Source organism: Neomonachus schauinslandi, chromosome 9, assembly GCF_002201575.2.
Source record: "Neomonachus schauinslandi chromosome 9, ASM220157v2, whole genome shotgun sequence".
NCBI classification, from domain to species: domain Eukaryota; kingdom Metazoa; phylum Chordata; class Mammalia; order Carnivora; family Phocidae; genus Neomonachus; species Neomonachus schauinslandi.
In genome coordinates this window covers 115,955,115-115,979,592 of record NC_058411.1, presented here as the reverse complement: position 1 = coordinate 115,979,592, position 24,478 = coordinate 115,955,115, and the positions used below count along the sequence as shown (strand labels likewise).

Below are 24,478 nucleotides of genomic sequence, written 5' to 3'. Positions count from 1 at the left end.
CAATCAGAGAAAGACAATTATTATATGATCTCAGTGATATGTGGAATTTAAGAAACAAAACAGAGGATTATAGGGGAAGAGAGGAAAAAATAAAACAAGACGGGGACACTGGGTGGCTCAGTTGGTTAAGCATCTGCCTTTGGCTCAGGTCATGATCCCAGGGTCCTGGGATCAAGTCCCATATCGGGCTCTCTGCTCAGCAGGGAGTCTGCTTCTCCCTCTCCCTCTGCCTGCCACTCTCCCTACTGTGCTCTCTTGCTCTCTCTCCCTCTCTCTGGCAAATAAATAAAATCTTAAAAAAAAAAAATAAAACAAAATGGAAACAGAGAGGGAGAGAAACTGTAAGAGACACTTGATCATGGGAAACAAACTGAGGGTTGCTGGAGGGGAGGTGGGTGTGGGGATGGGGTGGCTGGGTGATGGACACGTGATGTAATGAGCACTGGGTGTTAGATGTAACTGATGAATCACTGACTTCTACCTCTGAAACCAATAATACATTATATTTAAATTTAAAAAATAAATAAAACAAAAAGACATAGTGAAAGGATCGAAAAGATATACTATACTACCACTAGTGAAGAGAAAGCTGAAATTGCTACATTAACAACAAAATTGATTTCAGAGCAAGAACATGACTATGGATAGGGAAGGTCATTTTATAATGATAAAGGTGTTAATTCTTCAAGAGAAAATAACAACCTAAATGCTTACATACTCTAATAACAGAACTTTGAAATATATAAGGCAAAAATCACATAACTGCAAAGAGAAATAGACAAATCCACAATCATAATTAGAGATTCCTATTTCCATCTCTCAATAATTAATAGAACAAATGGACAGAAAATCAAATACAGAAGACTTGAATAACATTATCAGCCAACTTGACCTAACTGACTATACTGACAAAACTCTACCCAACACAGCAGAATACATATTCTGTTCTGGTGCACATGGAATGTTTATAAGGCTAGGTATTCTAGCCATAAAACAGTCTTAATAACTTTAAAAGGATTCAAGTTTTACCAAGTATATTCTCTGATATAGGTAACTGCAAAATCTCCAACTATTTGGTAAATAACAACATGTAAAATATCTAAGGATCAAAGATATCAAAGGGGAAATTAGAAGGTAATTTGAACTGAACAGAAACTAAAAAAAAACATATGAAAATTGGTGGCAGGTCACTAAAGTACTTAGAAGGAAATTTAGAGCACTGAACACATGTATTAGAAAAGAAGGCATATATAAAATCAATAACCTCAACCTCTACTTTAAGAAACTAGCAAAAGAAGAATAAATCAGCCCAAAGTAAGCAGAAGAAAATAAATACCAGAGTAGAAATCATTAAAAGATTAAAAAATAGAGAGAGAAAACATATATAATCAGAAGCTGGTTCCTTGATATCAATAAAATTAATAAAACTGTAACCAGACCAATCAGAAAAAAGCAAAGACACAAATTACCAATATCAGGAATGAGAGATTACATGATCAAACAATCCATTAAAAGGATAATGAAAGAATATTATGAACAACTTCAGAATAATTATTTCAACAACTGAGATACAATAGATAAATTCCTTGAAAGATATAAAGTACCAGTAATCACTCAAGAAGAGGTAACCAAAATTAACAAGTCAGGAAACGACAGATGTTGGCAGGGATGCGGAGAAAGGGGAACCCTCCTACACTGTTGGAGGGAATGCAAGCTGGTGCAACCACTCTGGAAAACAGTATGGAGGTTCCTCAAAAAGTTGAAAATAGAGCTACCATACAATCCAGCAATTGCACTACTGGGTATTTACCCCAAAGATACAAATGTAGGGATCCGAAGGGGTACATGCACCCCGATGTTTATAGCAGCAATGTTCACAATAGTCAAACTGTGGAAAGAGCCAAGATCTCCATCGACAGATGAATGGATAAAGAAGAAGTGGTGTATATATATACGATGGAATATTATGCAGCCATCAAAAGGAATGAAATCTTGCCATTTGCAATGACGTGGATGGAACTGGAGGGTGTTATGCTGAGCGAAATAAGTCAAAAAGAGAAAGACATGTATCATATGACCTCACTGATATGAGGAATTCTTAATCTCAGGAAACAAACTGAGGGTTGCTGGAGTGGGGGCTGGGGTGGGAGGGATGGGGTGGCTGGGTGATAGGCATTGGGGAGGGTATGTGCTATGGTGAGCACTGTGAATTGTGCAAGACTGTTGAATCACAGATCTGTACCTCTGAAACAAATAATGCGATATATGTTAAGAAAAAAAAATGAAGAAGAAGATAACAGGAGGGGAAGAATGAAGGGGGGGAAATCGGAGGGGGAGATAACCGTGAGAGACGATGGACTCTGAAAAACAAACTGAGGGTTCTAGAGGGAAGGAGGGTGAGAGGATGGGTTAGCCTGGTGATGGGTATTAAAGAGGGCACGTTCTGCATGGAGCACTGGGTGTTATGTGCAAACAATGAATCATGGAACACTACATCAAAAACTAATGATATAATGTATGGTGATTAACATAACAATAAAAAATTTTTTAAAAAAAGAAGAAAGAGATAACCATAATAACCAGCCCTGTGTCTATGAAGGATTTTGAATTTGAATTTGTAGCGTACACACACACACACACACATCCAAGCCTGTAATGTCCTAGCAAACATTTAAGGGGAGAGTACTAGCAATTCTACACCATCTCTTCCAAAAAAATTGAAGAGGAGAGTATGTTTCTGTACTTATTCTATGAGGATAGCAAAAAAGCCATTACAAGAAAGTAAACTCTACACCAATATCCCTAATGTACACAGACACAAAAATTCCATACAAAATATTAGCAAGAAGCAGCTTGAGCTGATATCTGATGATGAGGGCAAAATCTGGTGGTTATTTGTGCTTTTCACAAAATAAGTCATTTTCTTTTCCATTCTGGGCACTTGCTAGGCTGACTCATCCTGTCCCCTGTGACCAGTGGGGCCTTGTGACAATCAGGATGACAAGCTATGAACAGAGGCATCCTATGTCAGTCAATAATGGGGTGGAACAAGGGGTTCTCTCTGCTTTGATGACCAAGAGCTGAAGGCTCTGAGAATTGATGACATGCAGGGTACTGCCAGTACACAGTGGGAATGAAGCCAAAGACAGGAAAAGAACAGAGCAGGGTTACTTTTTCACTGCAGCATAACCAAGCCTATTCGGACAGATGCTCTGGATGCCACTACAGACCTACTGAACCCAAATCTCTAGGGTAGGGCTTGAGAATCTGTAGTTATAATAAGCATTCTAAAATTGGAGAGCCCTATAACCCACAGTTGCCCAGAGCAATTGCCCTGACTCCACACAGTTCACTCTGTGCTGATTTATAGCTTGTCTTGGCATTGCCATAGGGTTTCAGAATCATCCAGGTCCCAGCCATCCCCTCCTTCTTCCCTCAGAGCTTTTTTCATCTCCTTCCTCAGGAAGAGTGGAGGAGTTGATTATACAGATTTGTTTCATATCCTTCTAAATCTGTGTATCCTAAATTTATGTCAAGATATCATTCTCCAGAAGAGCTTATTAACAGCACAGAATTCCAGGGGGTGGGCCGGGTAACCTAAACATACAACAACTGTTCTCAGGTCATTCTGAACAACAGGGCGGTTAGGGAGAACCTGGCATAAATGGACAAGGCAACATTCTAACTCTCCACTGAGGTACAGCTACACCCACACAATCATCCATTGTGATCACAGTTTCCTTAGCACTCCAATCTGGTGCAATTCTTTCCATCAGAAAGTTAAACCTAAATATTAAATTATCAAATTTTATGTATACTAGTTGATGATAAAACATTCTGAATATCTCTAACTGGTTGTTATGGGTTGAATTGTGTCCTCCCCCCAACAAAATTCATGTGGTGAAGTCCTAATCCCCAGTACCTCAGAATGTGACCTAGTGTTGTTGGGGGAGGAGCAAGATGGCAGGAGTAGGAGACCTGGATTTTGTCTGGTCCCAGGAATTCAGCTAGATAAGGATCAAACCATTCTGAACACCTACAAACTCAACAGGAGGTCGAAGAAAAGAATAGCAGCAATGCTCTGAATAGAAAAGCGACCACTTTCTGGAAGGTAGGACATGAGGAGAAGTGAATCTGAGGCGCTATTTGGGAAGATAGATGGTGGGGGAGGGGGCCTCCATCAGCCGCTACTGGCAAGTGATAGAACAACAGAGCACAAAATCGGAACTTTTAGAAGTCGGCTCCGCTGAGGGACGTCGCTCCAGTGGCTAAGCAGGGAGTGGAACCCTCGCTGGAACAGTGTGGTCTCAGGACCCTCGGGGTCACAGAAAGACCAGGGGCGCCTGAGTGCAGCAGAGTTCCCTGGTATCAGAGCAGGGGAGCCTGCTGCAGAGATGGAGCCAAGGAGTGGGCTCTCAGCTCGGGTTTGCCATAAACCGTGATCCATAGCACAGTCGGGCCACTGCTCTTCCAGCAGGAATGCAACAAGTGGCAGATCTGGGGAGACTCCCCTTCCATCCCTGGGAGGAGCAGTGCAGGAGCGCACCGCAGGGATCTGCTGGGTTTGGAGATTTCACACGGGGTCGTGCACCAGAGACAGAAACATTTGGTCACAGGCCGGGTGAGCTCGGAGTGTGGCTGGAGACCGGGGAGACAGGAGTGATTGACTGCTTTTCTCTGGGGGCTCACTAAAGAGTGGGACCCCGAAATCTCAGGTCCTCCGAGATGGAGATTGGGAGGCCACCATTTTCACTCTCGGCCTCTGAAGCTGCACGGAAAGCTTGCAGGGAACAAAAGCTCCCGAGAGCAAATCCGAGCAGATTACTTAGCCCAGCCCAGGCAAGGGCAGGGCAATTCCGCCTCCAGCAAAGACATTTGAAAACCACGTCAACAGGCCCCTCCCCCAAAAGATCAGCAAGAACAGCCAGCCAAGACCAGGCTTAACGATCAACAAGAACAGCAGAACTCCAGTGCTAGGGGAATACTGCACATAGAATTCATGGTTTTTTCACAATGATTCTTTAGTCTTTCAAAATTAATTTTTTTAATTATCTTTTTTTTCTTTTTCTTTTGAGTTTTTCTTTTTCCCTTTTTCAACCAACATCTTTATCAATCCCTTTTTTTAAAAATCTTTTTTATTTTTCATTTTTAGAGTCATATTCTATCCCTTCATAGTACTTAACTTTATTTTTGGTATATATATATATATATAAGTTGTTCTATCTTTAAAATTTTGGGATACAGTTTTTTCTAACAGACCAAAATATACCCTAAATCTCTAGTGTATGGCTTTGTTCTAGTCTCCTGCCTGATCACATTCTCTCCCCCCACGTTTTTTTTAAATCCTCTTCTTTCTTTTTCCAACCAACTTCTTATCTTATCAATTCCTTTTATAAAATCTTTCATAATTTTCATCTTCACAGTCATATTACATCCCTTCATCGTACCTACCCTTATTTTTGTACATATATAAGCTTTTCTTTCTTTAAAATGTTGGGAGGCACTTTCCTCTAACAGACCAAAATACGCCCAAAATCTAGGGTGTGGCATTGATCTATGCACCAGCCTGATCATATCTGATCATATTCTGTTCTGTTCTGTTTTTTCTTTTTCTTTTTCTTCTTTTTTCTTTTATCTTTTTTCTTTCTTTCCCTTTCTTTTCCCCCGGTTTCAGGTCTCTTCTGATTTTTTTAGTGTATATTTTTCTGGAGTCGTTGTTAACCTGTTAGCATTTTGTTCTTTCAACATCTATTCTCCTCTGAACAAAATGACAAGAAGGAAAAAATCACCTCAAAAAAAAAAACAAAAAAACAAGAGGCAGTACTGACTGCCAGGGACCTAATCAATATGGACATTAGTAAGATGTAGGAACTAGAGTTCGGAATGACAATTTTAAAGATACTACCTGGGCTTGAAAAAAGCATGGAAGACATTAGAGAAACCCTTTCTAGAGAAATAAAAGAACTAAAATCTAACAAAGTCAAAATCAAAAGGGCTATTAATGATATGCAATAAAAAATGGGGGCACTAACTGCTAGGATAAATGAGACGGAAGAGAGAATCAGTGCTATAGAAGACCAAATGATGGAAAATAAAGAAGCTGAGAAAAGAGAGATAAACAACTACTGGATCACGAGGGCAGAATTCAAGAGATAAGTGATACCATAAGACAAAACAACATTAGAATAATTGTGATCCCAGAATAAGAAAGAGAGAGAGGGGCAGAAGCTATATTGGAGCAAATTATAGCAGAGAACTTCCCTAGTTTGGGAAAGGAAACAGGCAACAAAATCCAGGAGGCACAGAGAACCCCCACCATCAAAATCAATAAAAATAGGTCAACACCCCAACATCTAATAGTAAAACTTATGAGTCTCAGAGACAAAGAGAAAATCCTGAGAGCAGCTCAGGAGAAGAGATATGTAACCTACAAGGGTAGAAACATTAGATTGGCAACAGACCTATCCACAGAGACCTGGCAGGCCAGAAAGGACTGCCATGATATATTCAGAGCACTAAGTGAGAAAAATACACAGCCAAGAATACTATATCCATCTAGGCTGTCATTGAAAATAGAAGGAGAGATAAAAAGGTTCCAGGACAAACAAAAACTAAAAGAATTTGCAAACACGAAACCAGCCCTACAAGAAATATTGAAAGGGGTTCTCTAAGCAAAGACAGAGCCTAAAAGTAACATAGAAACATAGAAAGGAACACAGACAATATACAGTAACAGTCACCTTACAGGCAATACAATGGCACTAAATTCATATCTTTCAATAGTTACCCTGAATGTAAATGGGCTCAATGCCCCAATCAAAAGACACAGCTATCAGACTGGATAAAAAAACAAGACCCATCGATATGCTGTCTGCAAGAGACTCATTTTACACCCGAAGAAACCCCCAGATTGAAAGTGAGGGGGTATAAACAATTTACCATGCTAATGGACACCAAAAGAAAGCTGGGGTGGCAATCCTTGTATCAGACAAACCAGATTTTAAACCAAAGACTATAATAAGAGATGAGGAAGGACACTATATCCTACTTAAAGGGTTTATCCAACAAGAAGATCTAACAATTGTAAATATCTATGCCCCTAACATGGGAGCAGCCAATTATATAAGCCAATGAATAACAAAAGCAAAGAAACACATCGACAACAATATAATAATAGTGGGGGACTTTAGCACCCCCCCCCAGATCATCTAAGCAAAGATCAACAAGGAAATAAAGATTTTAAATGACACACTGGACCAAATGGACTTCACAGACATATTCAGAACATTCCATCCCAAAGCAACAGAATACACATTCTTCTCTAGTGCCCATGGAACATTCTCCACAACAGATCACATCCTAGGTCACAAATCAGGTCTCAACCAGTACTAAAAGATTGGAAACATGCCCTGCATATTTTCAGACCACAATGTGTTGAAACTAGAACTCAATCACAAGAGAAAAGTGGGAAAGAACTCAAATACATGGAGGCTAAAGAGCATCCTACTAAAGAATGAATGGGTCAACCAGGAAATTAAAGAAGAATAAAAAAAAATCATGGAAGGAAAACTTCCAAACTCGTTTTATGAGGGCACCATTACCTTGATCCCCAAACCAGACAAAGACCCCATCAGAAAGAAGAATTACAGACCAATATCCCTGATGAACATGGATGCAAAAATTCTCACCAAAATAATAGCCAACAGGATCCAATAGTACATTAACAGGATTATTCACCACGACCAAGTGGGATTTATCCCTGGTCTGCAAGTTTGGTCCAGCATTCAGATATCAATCAGTGCGATACAATACCTTAATAAAAGAAAGAAGAACCATATGACCCTCTCAGTAGATACAGAAAAAGCATTTGACAAAGTACAGCATCCTTTCTTGATCAAAACTCTTCAGAGTATAGGCAGAGAGGGTACATACCTCAATATCATAAAAGCCATCTATGAAAAACCCACAGCGAATATCATTCTAAAGGGGGGAAAATGAGAGCTTTCCCCCTAACTTCAGGAATGCAGCAGGGATGTCCACTATCACCACTGCTATTCAACATAGTAACTAGAAGTCCTAGCCACAGCAATCAGACAACAAAAAGAAATAAAAGGCATCGAAATCAGCAAAGAAGAATTCAAATGCTCACTCTTTGCAGATGATATGATACTTTTTGTGGAAAACCAAAAGACTCCACCCCAAAACTGCTAGAACTCATACTGGAATTCAGTAAAGTCGCAGGATATAAAATCAATGCACAGAAATCAGTGGCATTCCTATACACCAACAACAAGACAGCAGAAAGAGAAATTAAGGAGTCAATCCCATTTATAATTGCAACCAAAGCCATAAGATACCTAGGAATAAATCTAACCAAAGAGGCAAAGAATCTCTACTCAGAAAACTATAAAATACTCATGAAAGAATTTGAGGAAGACACAAAGAAATGGAAAAACATTCCATGCTCATGGATTGGAAGAACAAATATTGTGAAGGTGTCAGTGCTACCTAGAGCAATCTACACATTTAATGCAATCCCTATCAAAATACCATCCACTTTTTTCAAAGAAATGGAACAAAGAATCCTAAAATTTGTATGGAACCAGAAAAGACCCCGAATAGCCAGAGGATTGTTGAAAAAGAAAAGCAAAGCTGGCGGCATAACAATTCCGGACTTCCAGCTCTATTACAAAGCTGTCATCATTAAGACAGTATGGTACTGGCACAAAAACAGACACATAGATCAATGGAACAGAACAGAGAGCCCAGAAATGGACGCTCAACTCTATGGTCAACTAATGCTCGATAAAGCAGGAAAGAATGTCCAATGGAAAAAAGACAGTCTCTTCAAAAAATGGTGTTGGGAAAATTGGACAGCCACATGCAGAAGAATGAAACTGGACCATTTCCTTACACCACACACAAAAATTACTCCAAATGGTTGAAAGACCTAAATGTGAGACAGGAGTCCATCCAAATCCTAAAGGAGAACACAGGCAGCAACCTCTTCGACCTCAGCTACAGCAACTTCTTCCTAGAAACATCACCAAAGGCAAGGGAAGCAAGGGCAAAAATGAACTATTGGGAGTTCATCAAGATAAAAAGCTTTTGCACAGCAAAAGATACAGTCAACAAAACCAAAAGACAACTGACAGAATGGGAGAAGATATTTGCAAGTGGCATATCAGATAAAGGGCTAGTATCCAAAATCTATAAAGAACTTATCAGGGGAGGGGGGAAAGATGGCGGAGGAGTAGGGGACCCTATTTCAATTGGTCCCCAGAACTGAGCTGGATATCTACCAGACGACTCTGAGCACCCACGAAACCAGCCTGAAATGTAAGAAGATCTGGATCTCTACAAACAGAATATCGCAGGCAGTTGGTTTTGAGGTACGAAGCGGGGAGCCGTGATTCCACGGGCAGATATCAGAGGATAAATGGCAGCAGGAGGGTGCCTGGCCGTGGGGATCCTACACCGCCGGTGAGTGACAGCCTCACATGCTGCGGACAGGGCACAGACTCGCAGAGCGGTAGCGGCGGGGAAAGGACTTTAGGGCAGCCCCCAGGGCGGAAACCCGGAGCGGTGGGGTCTCGCCTGCGAACTGCAACCCCCCCTCCCCTGGGATGGAAACCCGGAGCGGCGGGGTCACGCGCACGTGAACTGGGAGCAACTGGCAGTTTTAGAAGCACAAAGGGCAGAGACATGCCCCGACCTGGAGGCAGGACTGGGAGCGCTGCAGAGGGGCGCACAACCCAGGACGCTGCAGTTTATAGCAGCATGGACAGAAACGGAGATGGTGTAGCCTGGAGAGCTCACTGAAGAACAGACTGCAATCTCTCTGCTCTGAGGCAGAGGGGTGGAAATGGTCTCTTCTCTGACTTGCAGAAGAGACGAGGAAAGCCACCAGGGAAAGCCGCCAGAGAACAAAAGCCCCAAAAACTGATTCCCACTGAGCCCATCCCCCACCACAGGGGGGCAGGGCAACTCTTCCCGAACAGGGTTGCCTGAGTAACAGTGCAACAGACCCCTCCCGCAGAAGACAGGCTGGGAAAATAAGAGGCCAGCAACCCTAAGGTCCCAAGAAAACAGGTGCATCTTGCTTGGGTTCTGGTCAATAAATTGGACTCTATACATTCCCTCAAACACCCATCAACAGAATGACTAGGAAGAGGAGCCCCCAAAATAGAAAAGACTCAGAGATTATGACTTATGCTGCAGATTTACAAATGGATGCAGATATAACCAAGATGTCGGAGATGGAATTCAGGCTAGCAATTGTGAAGACAATGGCTAGAATGGAGAAATCAATTAATGGCAACATAGAGTCTCTAAGGGCAGAAATAAAAGGTGAATTGGCAGAACTTAAAAATGCTATCAATGAGAGCCAATAAAATCTAGATAATCTAACAGCTAGGGTAACTGAGGCAGAAGAGCGAATAAGCAACCTGGAAGACAATATAATAGATAAAAAGGGAAAAGAGGAGGCAAGGGAAAACAACTCAGAATCCATGAAAATAGAATCAGAGAAATAAGTGACACAATGAAGCGTTCCAATGTCAGAATAATTGGAATTCCAGAGGGAGTGGAGAGAGAGAGAGGACTAGAAGATGTATTTGAGTAAATCGTACCTGAGAACTTCCCTAATCTGGGGAATGAAACAAACAATCGTGTCCTAGAGGCAGAGAGGACGCCTCCTAAGATCAAGGAAAACAGGCCAACACCCCGGCATGTAATAGTAAAACTTGCAAATCTTAGAACCAAGGAAACCATCTTAAGGGCAGTTAGGGGGAAGAGAGTCCTTACGTACAGAGGGAGGAACATCAGAATAATGTCAAACCTATCCACAGAGACCTGGCAAGCCAGAAAGGCTGGCAAGACATATTCAGGGTACTAAGTGAGAAGAACATGCAGCCAAGAATACTTTATCTGGCAAGGCTTTCATTTAGAATGGATGGAGAGATGCAGAGCTTCCATGACCGGCAGAAGTTGAAAGAATATGTGACCACTAAGCCGGCCCTGCAAGAAATATTAAGGGGGGTTCTATAAAAGGAGAAAGACCCCAAGAGAAATCTACAACAGAAATTTACAGAGACAATCTATAAAAACAACGTCTTCACAGGCAACATGATGACAATTCATATCTTTCAATAATCACTCTCAACGTGAATGGCCTAAATGCTCCCATAAAACGGCACAGGGTTGCAGACTGGATAAAAAGACAGAACCCATCCATATGCTGCCTATAAGAGACTCATTTTGAACCTAAAGATACATCCAGACTGAAAGTGAAGGGATGGAGATCCATCTTCCATGCCAGCAGACCTCAAAAGAAAGCTGGGGTAGCAATTCTTATATCAGACAAATTAGATTTTAAACTAAAGTCTGTAATAAGAGACACAGAAGGACACTATATCATTCTTAAAGGGTCTATCCAACAAGAATATCTAACAACTGTAAATATCTATGCCCCCAACATGGGAACAGCCATCTACATAAGCCAACTGTTAACCAAAATAAAGAGTCATATTGATAACAATATGTCAATTGTAGGAGACCTCAATACTCCACTCTCAGCAATGGACAGATCATCTAAGCAGAAAATCAACAAGGAAACAAGAGCTTTGAATGATACATTGGACCAGATGGACCTCATAGATATTTACAGAACATTCCACCCTAAAACAACAGAATACTCATTCTTCTCGAGAGCACATGGAACTTTCTCCAGAATAGACCATATACTGGGTCACAAATCAGGTCTCAACTGATACCAAAAGATTGAGATGATTCCCTGCATATTCTCAGACCACAATGCTCTAAAACTGGAACTCAATCATAAGAAAAAATTTGGCAGAAATTCAAACACTTGGAAGCTAAAGACCACTCCACTCAAGGAGGTTTGGATCAACCAGGAAATCAAAGAAGAACTTAAACAATTCATGGAAATCAATGAGAATAAAAACACACCCATCCAAAACCTATGGGATACTGCAAAGGCAGTTCTAAGGGGGAAATACATAGCCATCCAAGCCTCACTCAAAAAAATAGAAAAATCCCGAATTCACCAACTAACTCCACACCTTAAAGAACTAGAGAAAAAGCAACAAATGATGCCTAAGCCACGCATTAGAAGAGAAAAAATTAAAATTAGAGCAGAAATGAATGAATTAGAAACCAGAAACAGAGTAGATCAGATCAAGGAAACTAGAAGTTTGTTCTTTGAAAGAATTAATAAGATCGATAAACCACTGCCCAGACTTATCCAAAAGAAAAGAGAAAGGACCCAAATTAATAAAATTATGAATGAAAGGAGAGAGATCACGACTAACACCAAGGAAATGGAAACAATTATTAGAAATTATTATCAACAACTATATGCCAATAAACTGAGCAATCTGGATGAAATGGAGACCTTCCTGGAAACCTATAAGCTGCCAAGACTGAAACAGGAAGAAATTGACAACCTGAATAGGCCAATAACCAGTAATGAGATTGAAGCAGTGATGAAAAACCTCTCAAAAAATAAGAGTCCAGGGCCTGATGCATTCCCTGGGGAATTCTACCAAACATTCAAAGAAAAAAGAATACCTATTCTACTGAAGCTGTTTCAAAAAATAGAAAAAGAAGGAAAACTTCCAAACTCATTCTATGAAGCCAGGATTACCTTAATCCCCAAACCAGGCAAAGACCCCATCAAAAAGGAGAATTTCAGACCGATATCCCTGATGAATATGGATTCCAAAATCCTCAACAAAATCCTAGCTAATAGGATCCAAAATACATTAAAAGGATCATCCACCACGCCCAAGTGGGATTTATCCCCGGGATGCAAAGGTGGTTCAACATTCGCAAATCAATCAATATGATAGAACACATTAATAAGAGGAGGGAGAAGAACCATATGGTCCTCTCAATTGATGCAGAAAAAGCATTCAACAAAATACAACATCCTTTCCTGATTAAAACTCTCCAGAGTACAGGGATAGAGGGAACATTCCTCAAGTTCATAAAATCCATCTATGAAAAACCCACAGTGAATATCATCCTCAATGGGGAAAAGCTGAGAGCCTTTCCCTTGAGATCAGGAACACGTCAAGGATGCCCACTCTCGCCACTATTGTTCAACATAGTACTAGAAGTCCTAGCAACAGCAATCAGACAACAAAAAGAAGTAAAAGGTATTCAAATTGGCAAAGAAGTCAAACTCTCTCTTTTCGCAGACGACATGATACTTTATGTGGAAAACCCAAAAGACTCCACGCCCAAATCACTAGAACTCATACAGCAATTCAGTAATGTGGCAGGATACAAAATCAATGCACAGAAATCAGTTGCTTTCTTATATACTAACAACACAACTGTAGAAAGAGAAATTAGAGAAATGATTCCATTTACAATAGCACCAAAAACCATAAGATACCTCGGAATAAACCTAACCAAAGAGGTAAAGGATCTATACTCTAGGAACTACAAAACACTCCTGAAAGAAATTGAAGAAGACACAAAAAGATGGAAAAATATTCCATGCTCATGGATCAGAAGAATAAACATTGTTAAAATGTCTATGCTACCCAGAGCAATCTATACCTTCAATGCCATCCCGATCAAAATTCCAATGACATTTTTCAAAGTGCTGGAACAAACAATCTTAAAATTTGTATGGAATCAGAAAAGACCCCAAATTGCCAAGGAAAATTTTGAAAAAGAAAAACAAAGCTGGGGGCATCATGTTGCCCAATTTCAAGCTATATTACAAAGCTGTGATCACCAAGACAGCATGGTACTGGCACAAAAACAGACATACAGACCAATGGAACAGAATAGAGAACCCAGATATGGACCCTCAACTCTATGGTCAAATAATCTTTGACAAAGCAGGAAAAAACATGCAATGGGAAAAAGACAGTCTCTTCAATAAATGGTGCTGGGAAAATTGGACAGCCACAGGCAGAAGAATGAAACTCGACCATTCTCTAACACCATTCACAAAGATAAACTCAAGTGGATGAAAGACCTCAATGTGAGACAGGAATCCATCAAAATCCTAGAGGAGAACATAGGCAGTAACCTCTTTGACATCACCCACAGCAACTTCTTTCAAGATACATCTCCAAAAGCTAGTGAAACAAAAGCAAACATGAACTTTTGGGACTTCATCAAGATAAAAAGCTTCTGCACAGCAAAGGAAACAGTCAACAAAACAAAGAGGCAACCCAGAGAATGGGAGAAGACATTTGCAAATGACACTACAGATAAAGGGCTGGTATCCAAGATCTATAAAGAACTTCTCAAACTCAACACCCAAAAAACAAATAATCAAGTCAAAAAGTGGGCAGAAGATATGAAAAGACACTCCTCTGAAGAAGACATACAAATGGCTAACAGACACATGAAAAAATGTTCGTCATCATTAGCCATCAGGGAAATCCAAATCAAAACCACATTGAAATACCACTTTACACCAGTTAGAATGGCAAAAATGGACAGGGAAAAAAACAACAAATGTTGGAGAGGTTGTAGAGAAAGGGGAACCCTCTTCCACTGTTGGTGGGAATGCAAGTTGGTACAGCCACTTTGGAAAACAGTGTGGAGGTGCCTCAAAAAATTAAAAATAGAGCTAACCTATGACCCAGCAATTGCGCTCCTAGGTATTTACCCCAAAGACACAGATGTAGTGAAAATAAGGGCCATATGCACCCCAATGTTCATACCAGCAATGTCTGCAATAGCCAAACTGTGGAAAGAGCCGAGATGCCCTTCAACAGATGAATGGATAAAGAAGATGTGGTCCAGGGCGCCTGGGTGGCTCAGTTGGTTAAGCGACTGCCTTCGGCCCAGGTCATGATCCTGGAGTCCTGGGATCGAGTCCCGCATCGGGCTCCCTGCTCCGCAGGGAGTCTGCTTCTCCCTCTGACCCTCCCCCCTCTCATGTGCTCTCTGTCTCTCTCATTCTCTCTGTCTCAAATAAATAAATAAAATCTTTAAAAAAAAAAAGAAGATGTGGTCCATATATACAATGGAATATTACTCAGCCATTAGAAAAGATGAATACCCATCTTTTACATCCACATGGATGGGACTGGAGGAGATTATGCTAAGTGAAATAAGTCAAGCAGAGAAAGTCAATTATCATATGGTTTCACTTATTTGTGGAACATAAGGAATAGAATGGAGGACATTAGGAGAAGGAAGAGAAAAACGAAGGGGGGGAAATCGGAGGGAGAGATGAACCATGAGAGACTATGGACTCTGAGAAACAAACAGGGTTTTAGAGGGGAGTGTAGTGGGGGGATTGGTTAGCCTGGTGATGGGTATTAAGGAGGGCACATACTGCATGGAGCACTGGGTGTTATACAAAAACAATGGATCGTGGATCACCACATCAAAAACCAATGATGTATTGTATGGTGACTAACATAACATAATAAAATTTAAAAAAATAAAAATTAAAAAAAATTTAAAAATTAAAATAAATTTTAAAAATTAAAAAAATAAAGCACTTATCAACTCAACACCCAAAGAACAAATGATCCAATCAAGAAATGGGCAGAAGACATGAACAGACATTTTTCCAGAGAAGACATCCAAATGGCCAACAGACACATGAAAAAGTGCTCAACATTGCTCGGCATCAGGGAAATCCAAATCAAAACCTCAATGAGATACCACCTCACACCAGTCAGAATGGCTAAAATTAACAAGTCAGGAAATGACAGATGTTGGTGGGGATGCAGAGAAAGGGGAACCCTCCTTCACTGTTGGTGGGAATGCAAACTGTTGCAGCCACTCTGGAAAATAGTATGGAGGTTCCTCAAAATGTTGAAAACAGAGCTACCGTATGATCCAGTAATTTCACTTCTGGGTATTTACCCCAAAGATACAAATGTAGGGATCCAAAGGGGTACATGCACCCCGATGTTTATAGCAGCAATGGCCACAATAGCCAAACTATGGAAAGTGCCAAGATATCCATCAACAGATGAATGGATAAAGAAGATGTGTTATATATATATATATATATATATATATATATATATATATATATATATCCAATGGAATATTATACAGCCATCAAAAGGAATGAAATCTTGCCATTTGCAATGATGTGGATGGAACTGGAGGGTATTTTGCTGAGCGAAATAAGTCAATCAGAGAAAGACATGTATCATATGACCTCACTGATATGAGGAGTTCTTAATCTCAGGAAACAAATTGAGGGTTGCTGGAGTGGTGGGGGGTGGGAGTGATGGGGTGGCTGGGTGATAGACACTGGGGAGGGTATGTGCTATGGTGAACACTGTGAATTATGTAAGACTGTTGAATCACAGACCTGTACCTCTGAATTATATATATAAATTATATGTTAAAAAAAAAAGAAAAAGAGGGCGCCTGGGTGGCTCAGTTGGTTAAGTGACTGCCTTCAGCTCAGGTCATGATCCTGGAGTCCTGGGATTGAGTCCTACATCGGGCTCCCTGCTTGGCAGGGAGTCTGCTTCTTCCTCTCCCGCTCCCCCCTCTTGTGCTCTTTCTCTCTCTCACTCTCTCTCAAATAAATAAATAAAATCTTTAAAAAAATAAAGAAAGAAGAAGATAGCAGGAAGGGAAAAATGAAGCAGGGGAAGTCGGAGGAGGAGACGAACCATGACAGACTATGGACTCTGAGAAACGGACTGAGGGTTCTGGAGGGGAGAAGTGTGGGGGGATGGGTTAGCCTGGTGATGGGTATTAAAGAGGGCACAGTACTGAATGGAGTAGTGTGTGTTATATGCAAACAATGAATCATGGAACACTACATCAAAAACTAATGATGTAATGTATGGTGATTAACATAACATAATAAAATAAAATTTAAAAAACTAGGGTTGTTGTAGGTGTAATTAGTTAAGTTGAGGTCATTAGGGTGGCCTCAAGTCCAAGATGACCGGTGTCCTTATAAATGGGGGAAATGTGGACACAGACACACACAAGGAGAAAGCCACATAAACACGAATATGGCCATCTAAAAGCCAAGTAGAGAGGCCTGGAACAGATCCTTCCTCAGAGCCAACCAACCTTGCAAGCAATTTGATTTTGGACTTCAAGCCTCCACAACTGTGAGGAAATAAGCCACCTGTTCTGGTTTATAAGTCCTCTTAGCATCTGTAAAAATAAGCCATCTGTTGTTTAAGCCGCTCAGTCTGTGGTACTTTGTTACTGCAGTCCTAGAAAACTAATATATTCATCAGTGGCAAAAGTGGATCAAGGCATCTCACTGCCAGAAATATCGTTGTTTTTAAAGCCAATATTGATTAAAGTTTTCTTCAAAACAGGGAAGTAATGGGATCATGTATAGTTGTTTCCCCCATTATAAAGCTGTAAGAGGACAGCAGGATCTGGGACTCTATTTTCTCAAGAAAGGCACATGGCCTGCTCTGTAGACTGCCAGAGATGAGGAATTATCAATGCTATCAAGAAAATACAGTCTTTCTCCAAAAGAAGTAAACTAGGCTATATCAGCAGGAAGCTATCACAACCTTGCAGCCAAAAGGACTATTCTATTTGTCCCCCAACACCTGTGCCTGCACCCCCTCTTCCTTCCAGTCCCCCACCCTGGGCTTACCCCCCACATGCAGGTCCTGTTGGGTGGTACCCATGCCAATCCTTCTGCCCCTTGAGCAGCTGAAGCACAGGGAATGTACCCACTTGTCCTGCACTTACATCACCTTCACTTGGAGCTAGGCTGAGAGCACCCTTGAGCATGTTTAAAGTACCATTTCTATAGCCACAAGGACACTCCTGTGTTTTGTGCATGTGGTCAATAAGTATTGCCTAAAATAGAAATTTCTGCTTATCATTCCATTCCTCTGGGAGAGCTGGGTGGCTAAATTTTACTAAGAACAAGCTTATTTTACATAGATGACTCTTGAGAGGGTATATAAGACAATGTTTTCCAAACTAGAACAAAAATAGTCAAATTCTGAATACAAAAATCACTCATGAAAAAATGCCGATCTGCCTTGTACAGTCACCATCTGATGAGCAGGAGGACCGATAAGAATACACTTAGATCCTCAGCTTTTCATACAGAAATGGTATTTGTTTATCTTACTAAAAATAAAGAAAACCTGAAGTCCTGTACAACACAAGGACAGGAATAACAGGATGAGCTCTGTGAGGGTACCACGCCATCTGAAGCCACAAAGAAATGCACCTTTGTCACTCTGCTCCTGTCACCCAGATACGCTCTGTTACCCAGGCAACCTGCATGGTTCTGTGCTCTACAGGAGGACGGGCTGGCTGTTTCCCAAATAAATTATTGCTTCTGATATATCCTGATGGTAATGTTCTCAATAAAAATTTACTAAAATTTTTAAGGAAAATGCAAAGTCGTAAGATTGTCATGAGCCCTCTTTCTGCTGGCTGGTGCCTCATCAATACATTCTTGATTGACATAGTACAGTGTCCTCTGTGCTGGATTATGTTGCTATTTTTGTAACCACATTTAATCTCAAAGTATGATTGAACACTACAGTCTCCATGCTACACTACTAGTGTTGTATACACGTGGTTTAATGATGTCATGACATGCAAACTATATATAGTGGCCACTGCTTCCCACATTTCACCCTAAAGAAAATTAAAGAGGAAAGGCCCATGAATTTAAAGCCCCTGAAAGCACAGAGCATACCAGGAGGCAGACGGGAACATACTGAGCATGCAGCATCCCAGTGACCGACACTTCCCTGATGTTTTGGGGTTTTTTAGACCAATATATTTTTTTAATTTAATTTTATTATGTTATGTTAATCACCATACATTACATCATTAGTTTTTGATGCAGTGTTCCATGATTCATTGTTTGCGCATAACACCCAGTGCTCCATGCAGAACGTGCCCTCTTTAATACCCATCCCCAGGCTAACCCATCCTCCCACCCCCCTCCCCTCTAGAACCCTCAGTTTGTTTTTCAGAGTCCACAGTCTCTCATGGTTTCTCCCCCCTCCAATTTCTGCCCCCCTTCACTTTTCCCTTTCTATTACTTTTTTTAAACATATAATGTATTATTTGTTTCAGAGGTACAGGTCTGTGATTCATCAGTCTTACACAATTCACAGCGCTCTGATGTTCTACATGTAAGAAACCTCCTGCCTTTCTGTGGCAACTTCCTCTAGAAAATAATAATATGATAGTATACTCTGAGGCTACATGAGGAGGTGCTTATACTCACCAACAATCTCACTGGGTTCCTTGTTATAAAGCTTTTTGTTCCAGAAGAGGAGTCTGAAGAGTGGAAAGGAGAACAGGAGAATGAAGCAAATCCCAATGAACATGTGTGCAGTAAATCCTGCGAAGTCCAGGCCCTGGAAACAGGAAAGGGGAAATGAAATAACAGATGAGATTCTCCTCTGCATAGGCATAGCTCCCAATTTAGGACCCCCCCCAAATGATGGATCCAGGGAGGGCTGAGCTCTGAGACCCAGCAGGGGCAGGCACGTCAGGGTGGTGGGTGTTAGCTCAAGAGTCACAAGGCCCCGCACAAAACCCACAGAACAGGTGCTCTTCTCTACAATTTTGAAAATGTTTAAGGTTTGTTTCTTTCATGTCAATAAACCAATCCCTACCGAATAACAAGCAACCTTAGGAGAAAACAAAAACAGTTATCACAGACAATCTCAACATTAACTGGGTCTACCTTCACCACTGGACTGACACATTCGTCCAGGGTGAAAAAAGACACAATGGGGGCAAAACATAAAACTATGTGGCAATATTTGTCCATTTCAAGGTAAATTGGGTTTTTTAAATATTTCATTTAAGTCCCTGCTATCAGTGTGAAAGAACTTCCTTGGCTGGAGAGCACAGCCCTCTGCAGGGCAGCCAATGGCCATCAGGACTGAGGTGGCCCAGAGCGTCCCTACTGGCCATAAGGGGCCCATGCAGGAGCTTCTCCCTCCCCTCACACTTCCTTTGCCTCTCTTCAGAACTATTTGCCATGGTCAGCTGCTGAGGATGTTTTGGGGTAAAATCCCCCACTAGGTTAATCTGTCACGGAATAAGTTAGCAGCCTCATTAGCTGGTTTTGTCTGTCTTTTACTCTGTGCTTATACATTCAGCAGATATATACAGATGATCCCTGAAGGTAATTAATATTTTTTGAAGGAAGGTGCCCACTAAAGCAGAGGTACTTGTATCCTGAGTAATTCTGGATCCTCTTTTGCACATATTAACTATAAATTTTTGTCCTGTTAGAAATGATGGGACAATTGGAAAAAAAGGTGAGGGGTAAATTAAAGAAAGAAAAGGACTAAGGAGTTCCTGGAAGGGGCTCCACAACAAAACAACACAGCTTTGAGTGGAAGTATTTGATTGCTACTAGAGTTGTAATGGGTGGATTTATCAAGTGAGAACAAAGCAGAGCGGGAGAATCCCAGGTGAAAAATTTAAGAAATAATATAGGCAGATCAATATATCATGGAATATAAATATTTTCACTAAGCTTATTAGGTGCATGTATCTGGGCTTCCCTGCTGCTTTACACGCCTCTGTAATTTCCAACACTCTTCTCCTTAATGTCCTCAGTAACAAAACCACCCACTATTATACTTGCATCAATACAATGCTTAAATGCAGCCCTTTCTTATAGGGTGCTGGTTCTATTTTGCCCCTTTCAGTCTTGTTTTGTACTGTGTTGGTTTTGGCTCCACTCAGCTTCTTTCTTCTTAGTTTTCCACAAAGTCTTCACTCAACAGTGGAAGTGGCCAAAATTTGAGGCATGTAAAACTATGAAAAGAGGATCCCCCCAGAATCAGATTAGAACATCCACAGCCTCTTACACTACATATATTCAAGGAGGATCCAGCTGAGTAACTTTGGCCTACCGGTATTTCTAGGACGCTTTCAGGCTAACTCTGGGACAAGTCAAAACAGTCAGTTGAGTTGTAAGGCTTAGCTGAATCTGCTGACTGTCTTAGTAAATATCATGGTGTAATTTGAAGATAGAATCATGTCTGGAGACTCAACAAGAAGACTCCTAGTGCTATAGGAGAGGGTATGATGACAGGATCTGGTGTGGGACATCCTGCATGTGAGGGATACATCGAGTATGTAGAGGAGAAGTCATGACATACACATACATGGATCTGAGGGAGGTAAGAACCTTCCATGTTCTGCAGACATGTGGAAGTGGGTGATCCCAGTACATGGAAAACAGAGCAGACCATGAGGGCATGAGCTCTGCTACAGAATGCTGACCCAAGAGGAAAGGTGGTCAAAAAATCAGAACCCCAAGGTCCACAGAAATTGAAGAGCCATGTGGAAGCAGAAAACCCACAAAGGAGACAAAGAGGAAGTGACCAGAAAGGCAGAGCAGGAAGCAGCAGAGAGTGACACCATCTAAGCTATCAGTTGATGGAGTGGAAGAAATTGGTGGTGGAAGAGCAGCAAAAGAACACCCCAGCATGCACAGCGCATGGTGGGAAAGCCCAGAGGACCATCCCAGTGTACACATCTCTGGGGCACCATGAAGAAGGCCTTCTTCTGACCTGTGAGATGTCATTCAGAAGCACAGGGGATACAGCTCCTTTATACAGATTTTTCAACTGTTATTTAAAAGATAGTTAAGGGGCGCCTGGGTGGCTCAGTCAGTTAAGTGTCCAACTCTTGATTTCAGCTCAGGTCATGATCTCAGGGTTGTAAGATCAAGCCCCATATGGGCTCCATGCTGGGCGTGGAGCCTGCTTAAGATTCTCTCTCCCTCTCGCTCTGCCCCTCCCCCTTCTTAAAAAAAATAGCCATGTTCACCACTGGTGAGTCTCCATAGAACAGGCATAAAGGAGTAAATGTAACCAGTGAAGGAGGATTATATCCCCATCAGCCTGTTGGGAGATAAAGGGACAACACACTGTTGCTCATGGAATCCTACAGTGTAGGAGGACCCTGGAAGTCTTCCCTACCTAACTATTCAGCACTGGAAATCCCACCAACAGAGAGCCATCCCAAGAAATGGGGTAGGAGTGAACAGTGTGTGGAAAGGGTATGGTAGAAGAACTTTCCTCATAACTTCCTGTAACTTCTTCCTAATTCTCAGAGAATGTGGAAGAATTTTCTCATGTGTTCCAAAGTCCAGTACTTTTTTTTTATTACTCCCCTAAGAGTTTTTTTTATTACTCCCCTAAACTTCATATTGAGTATTAACTTTCTTCATGAGTATTTTAAAAATTAATTTCACAATTTTTATTTTATAAAAATAACTAAATAATGCAGAATAAATGTGCACACAAATGTATGGCTGTGCTGTCATTGATAATGAGTCTTTATAAATTAATCTCTGCTGAAGACACTATCCCTGAAACTATGAGTTCATTTGCATTCTCTATACAAATAAGTATTCCCTTATCTCTAAGCTTCTATAAAATAAATTGAAACTACCCTTGGTTATCCACAAAAGGACATTCGTTAGATACCTTTTCTGTGAAATACAGTTTAACCCCAAAATTCAAGTCATTAAGTGGAAGACAAGGAACTCCATCTTCAATAAAACAAGGAGAGCCCTAAGGCCATGTCTCCAGAGGATGTCACTTTGGCACAAAGCTGTGTGAGGATCCTAGGCTGAGCCTCAGTGCAGAGAGGGAGCTCACCTCCAGGGCCTGCTGTGTATTTTTGCAAAAACCTGACCTTTCTCCTTTACTGTTATATTTAAATTCTGGATATTTACAACAGCATGTCAGCATGTCATGGAGGAATGTGGGAATAGTCTGACAGACCACTCTTTCCATTTAGCTTTCTATATGACTTGGTAGAGGCCCAGGACTCAGAGCCTGTCTTGGGTCACATTCTACTGTTTAGTTCAGAGCATTCAGACCTAGGACTCTAAGGGAGTGCTTAAAATGTTGCAGAGTTAACTCAGTTTATGTCCAAGAAAGACATCATGCTCGGGATTTTACATTAATACTAATGTGATGCTGGCCAGGGGCAGCTAAGCTGTTGCATTAACTCATTAATATGTTGTCTTAAGAAGAAGAAAAAAAGAAGAGACAAATAACAGACACTGAAAGCCAAGTTCTAAAAAACAGTCTAATGAAATAAAGTAGCCATGTTCTCACTTGAACTATTTCTATACCCATTCTACTACAAATTGTTTTCTATTTGAACTTTTAAGGTTTTAGGGTTTACATTTGTGTATGTAAACTTTTTGTTTACATTTTGTGTGTGTAACTTTTGAGTTAATTTTTGGGCAAAGTGGGAAGTGTGGATTGATGTTCATTTTTCCTACATATGGATGTCCTTTTGTTCCAGGACCATTTGTGGGAAAACAAACAAACAAACAATAATCCTTTCTTCACTGAATTGGCTTTCCTCCTTTGTCAAAAGCAATTATTCATTGATGTGGGGGTCTGTATCCAGACTCTCTACTCTTTACCTATTAGCTATTTACCGGTAATGATGCCAATACCACGATGTTTTGGTTATTGTGGTTTTATAGTAAGTCTTGGAGTTAGGTAGCGTTAGCCCTCCCATTTTGTTCTTCCCATTAAGAGTTATTTTTGGCCATTCTGAACACTTTGAATTTCCATATAAATTTTAGAATCAGTTTATCAGTTTCTACCAAAAACAACAACAACCCTGCTATGGTTTTGACAGGGATTGCATAAATCTGTGGATCAATCTGTGAAGAATTGATATATTAACAATATTGGGTCTTCTGATCCATGAACAAAGTATCTCTCTCCATTTAATTAGATCTTCTTTAATTATTCTGCAATATTTTATAGTTTTCAGTATACAGGTCTTGCATATGTTTGGTCAGATTTACCCTAAAGTATTTTATATATTGATGCTAATTTCCAATTGTTTATTGCTAGAATATAGAAAACCACTAATTTTTCTATATTGATCTTATATTGCACACTTGTCAAATTTACTTATTATTTCTAGAATCTATGTTGCAGTCCTTCAGTCCTTCAGACTGCAACATAGATTCTAGAAATGTCCATAACTAACATGGACAGTTATGTCATATGAAGATAAAGACTTTTAATTCCTCCTTTCTGATATGGATGCCTTGTATTTCTTTTCTTGCCTTATTGTATCAGCTCGAGCCTCCAGTAAAATGATACACTGAAGTGGTGAGAACAGACATCTTTGTCTTACTTCTGATCTAAGAAAGAAGGCATTCGGGGTGCCTGGGTGGCTCAGTCGTTAAGCATCTGCCTTCGGCTCAGGTCATGATCCCAGAGTCCTGGGATCGAGCCCCACATCGGGCTCCCTGCTCAGGGGGAAGCCTGCTTCTTCCTCTCCCACTCCCCCTGCTTGTGTTCCCTCTCTCGCTGTGTCTCTCTCTGTCAAATAAATAAAATCTTTAAAAAAAAGAAAGAAAGAAAGAAGGCATTCAATTTTCACATTTAAGTAAGATGTATTTTCATAGGTGCTCCTTATTAGGCTGATGAAGTTCTCTTATTTTTCTAGTTATTGAGAGATTTTAATCAGTAATGAATGT

The 24,478-nt window shown here is 40.7% G+C and overlaps 1 protein-coding gene across 1 annotated transcript in view; it reads right to left on the bottom strand.

Annotated features, from left to right (window-relative positions):
• Positions 1 to 24,478, bottom strand: part of OCA2 (OCA2 melanosomal transmembrane protein) — a 518,586-nt gene that overhangs the window by 339,048 nt on the left and 155,060 nt on the right. Inside the window, exon 14 of the mRNA XM_021680470.1 lies at positions 19,211 to 19,343. Coding sequence (XP_021536145.1) covers positions 19,211 to 19,343 — 133 coding nt within the window. The remainder of the gene's footprint in view (positions 1 to 19,210; positions 19,344 to 24,478) is intronic.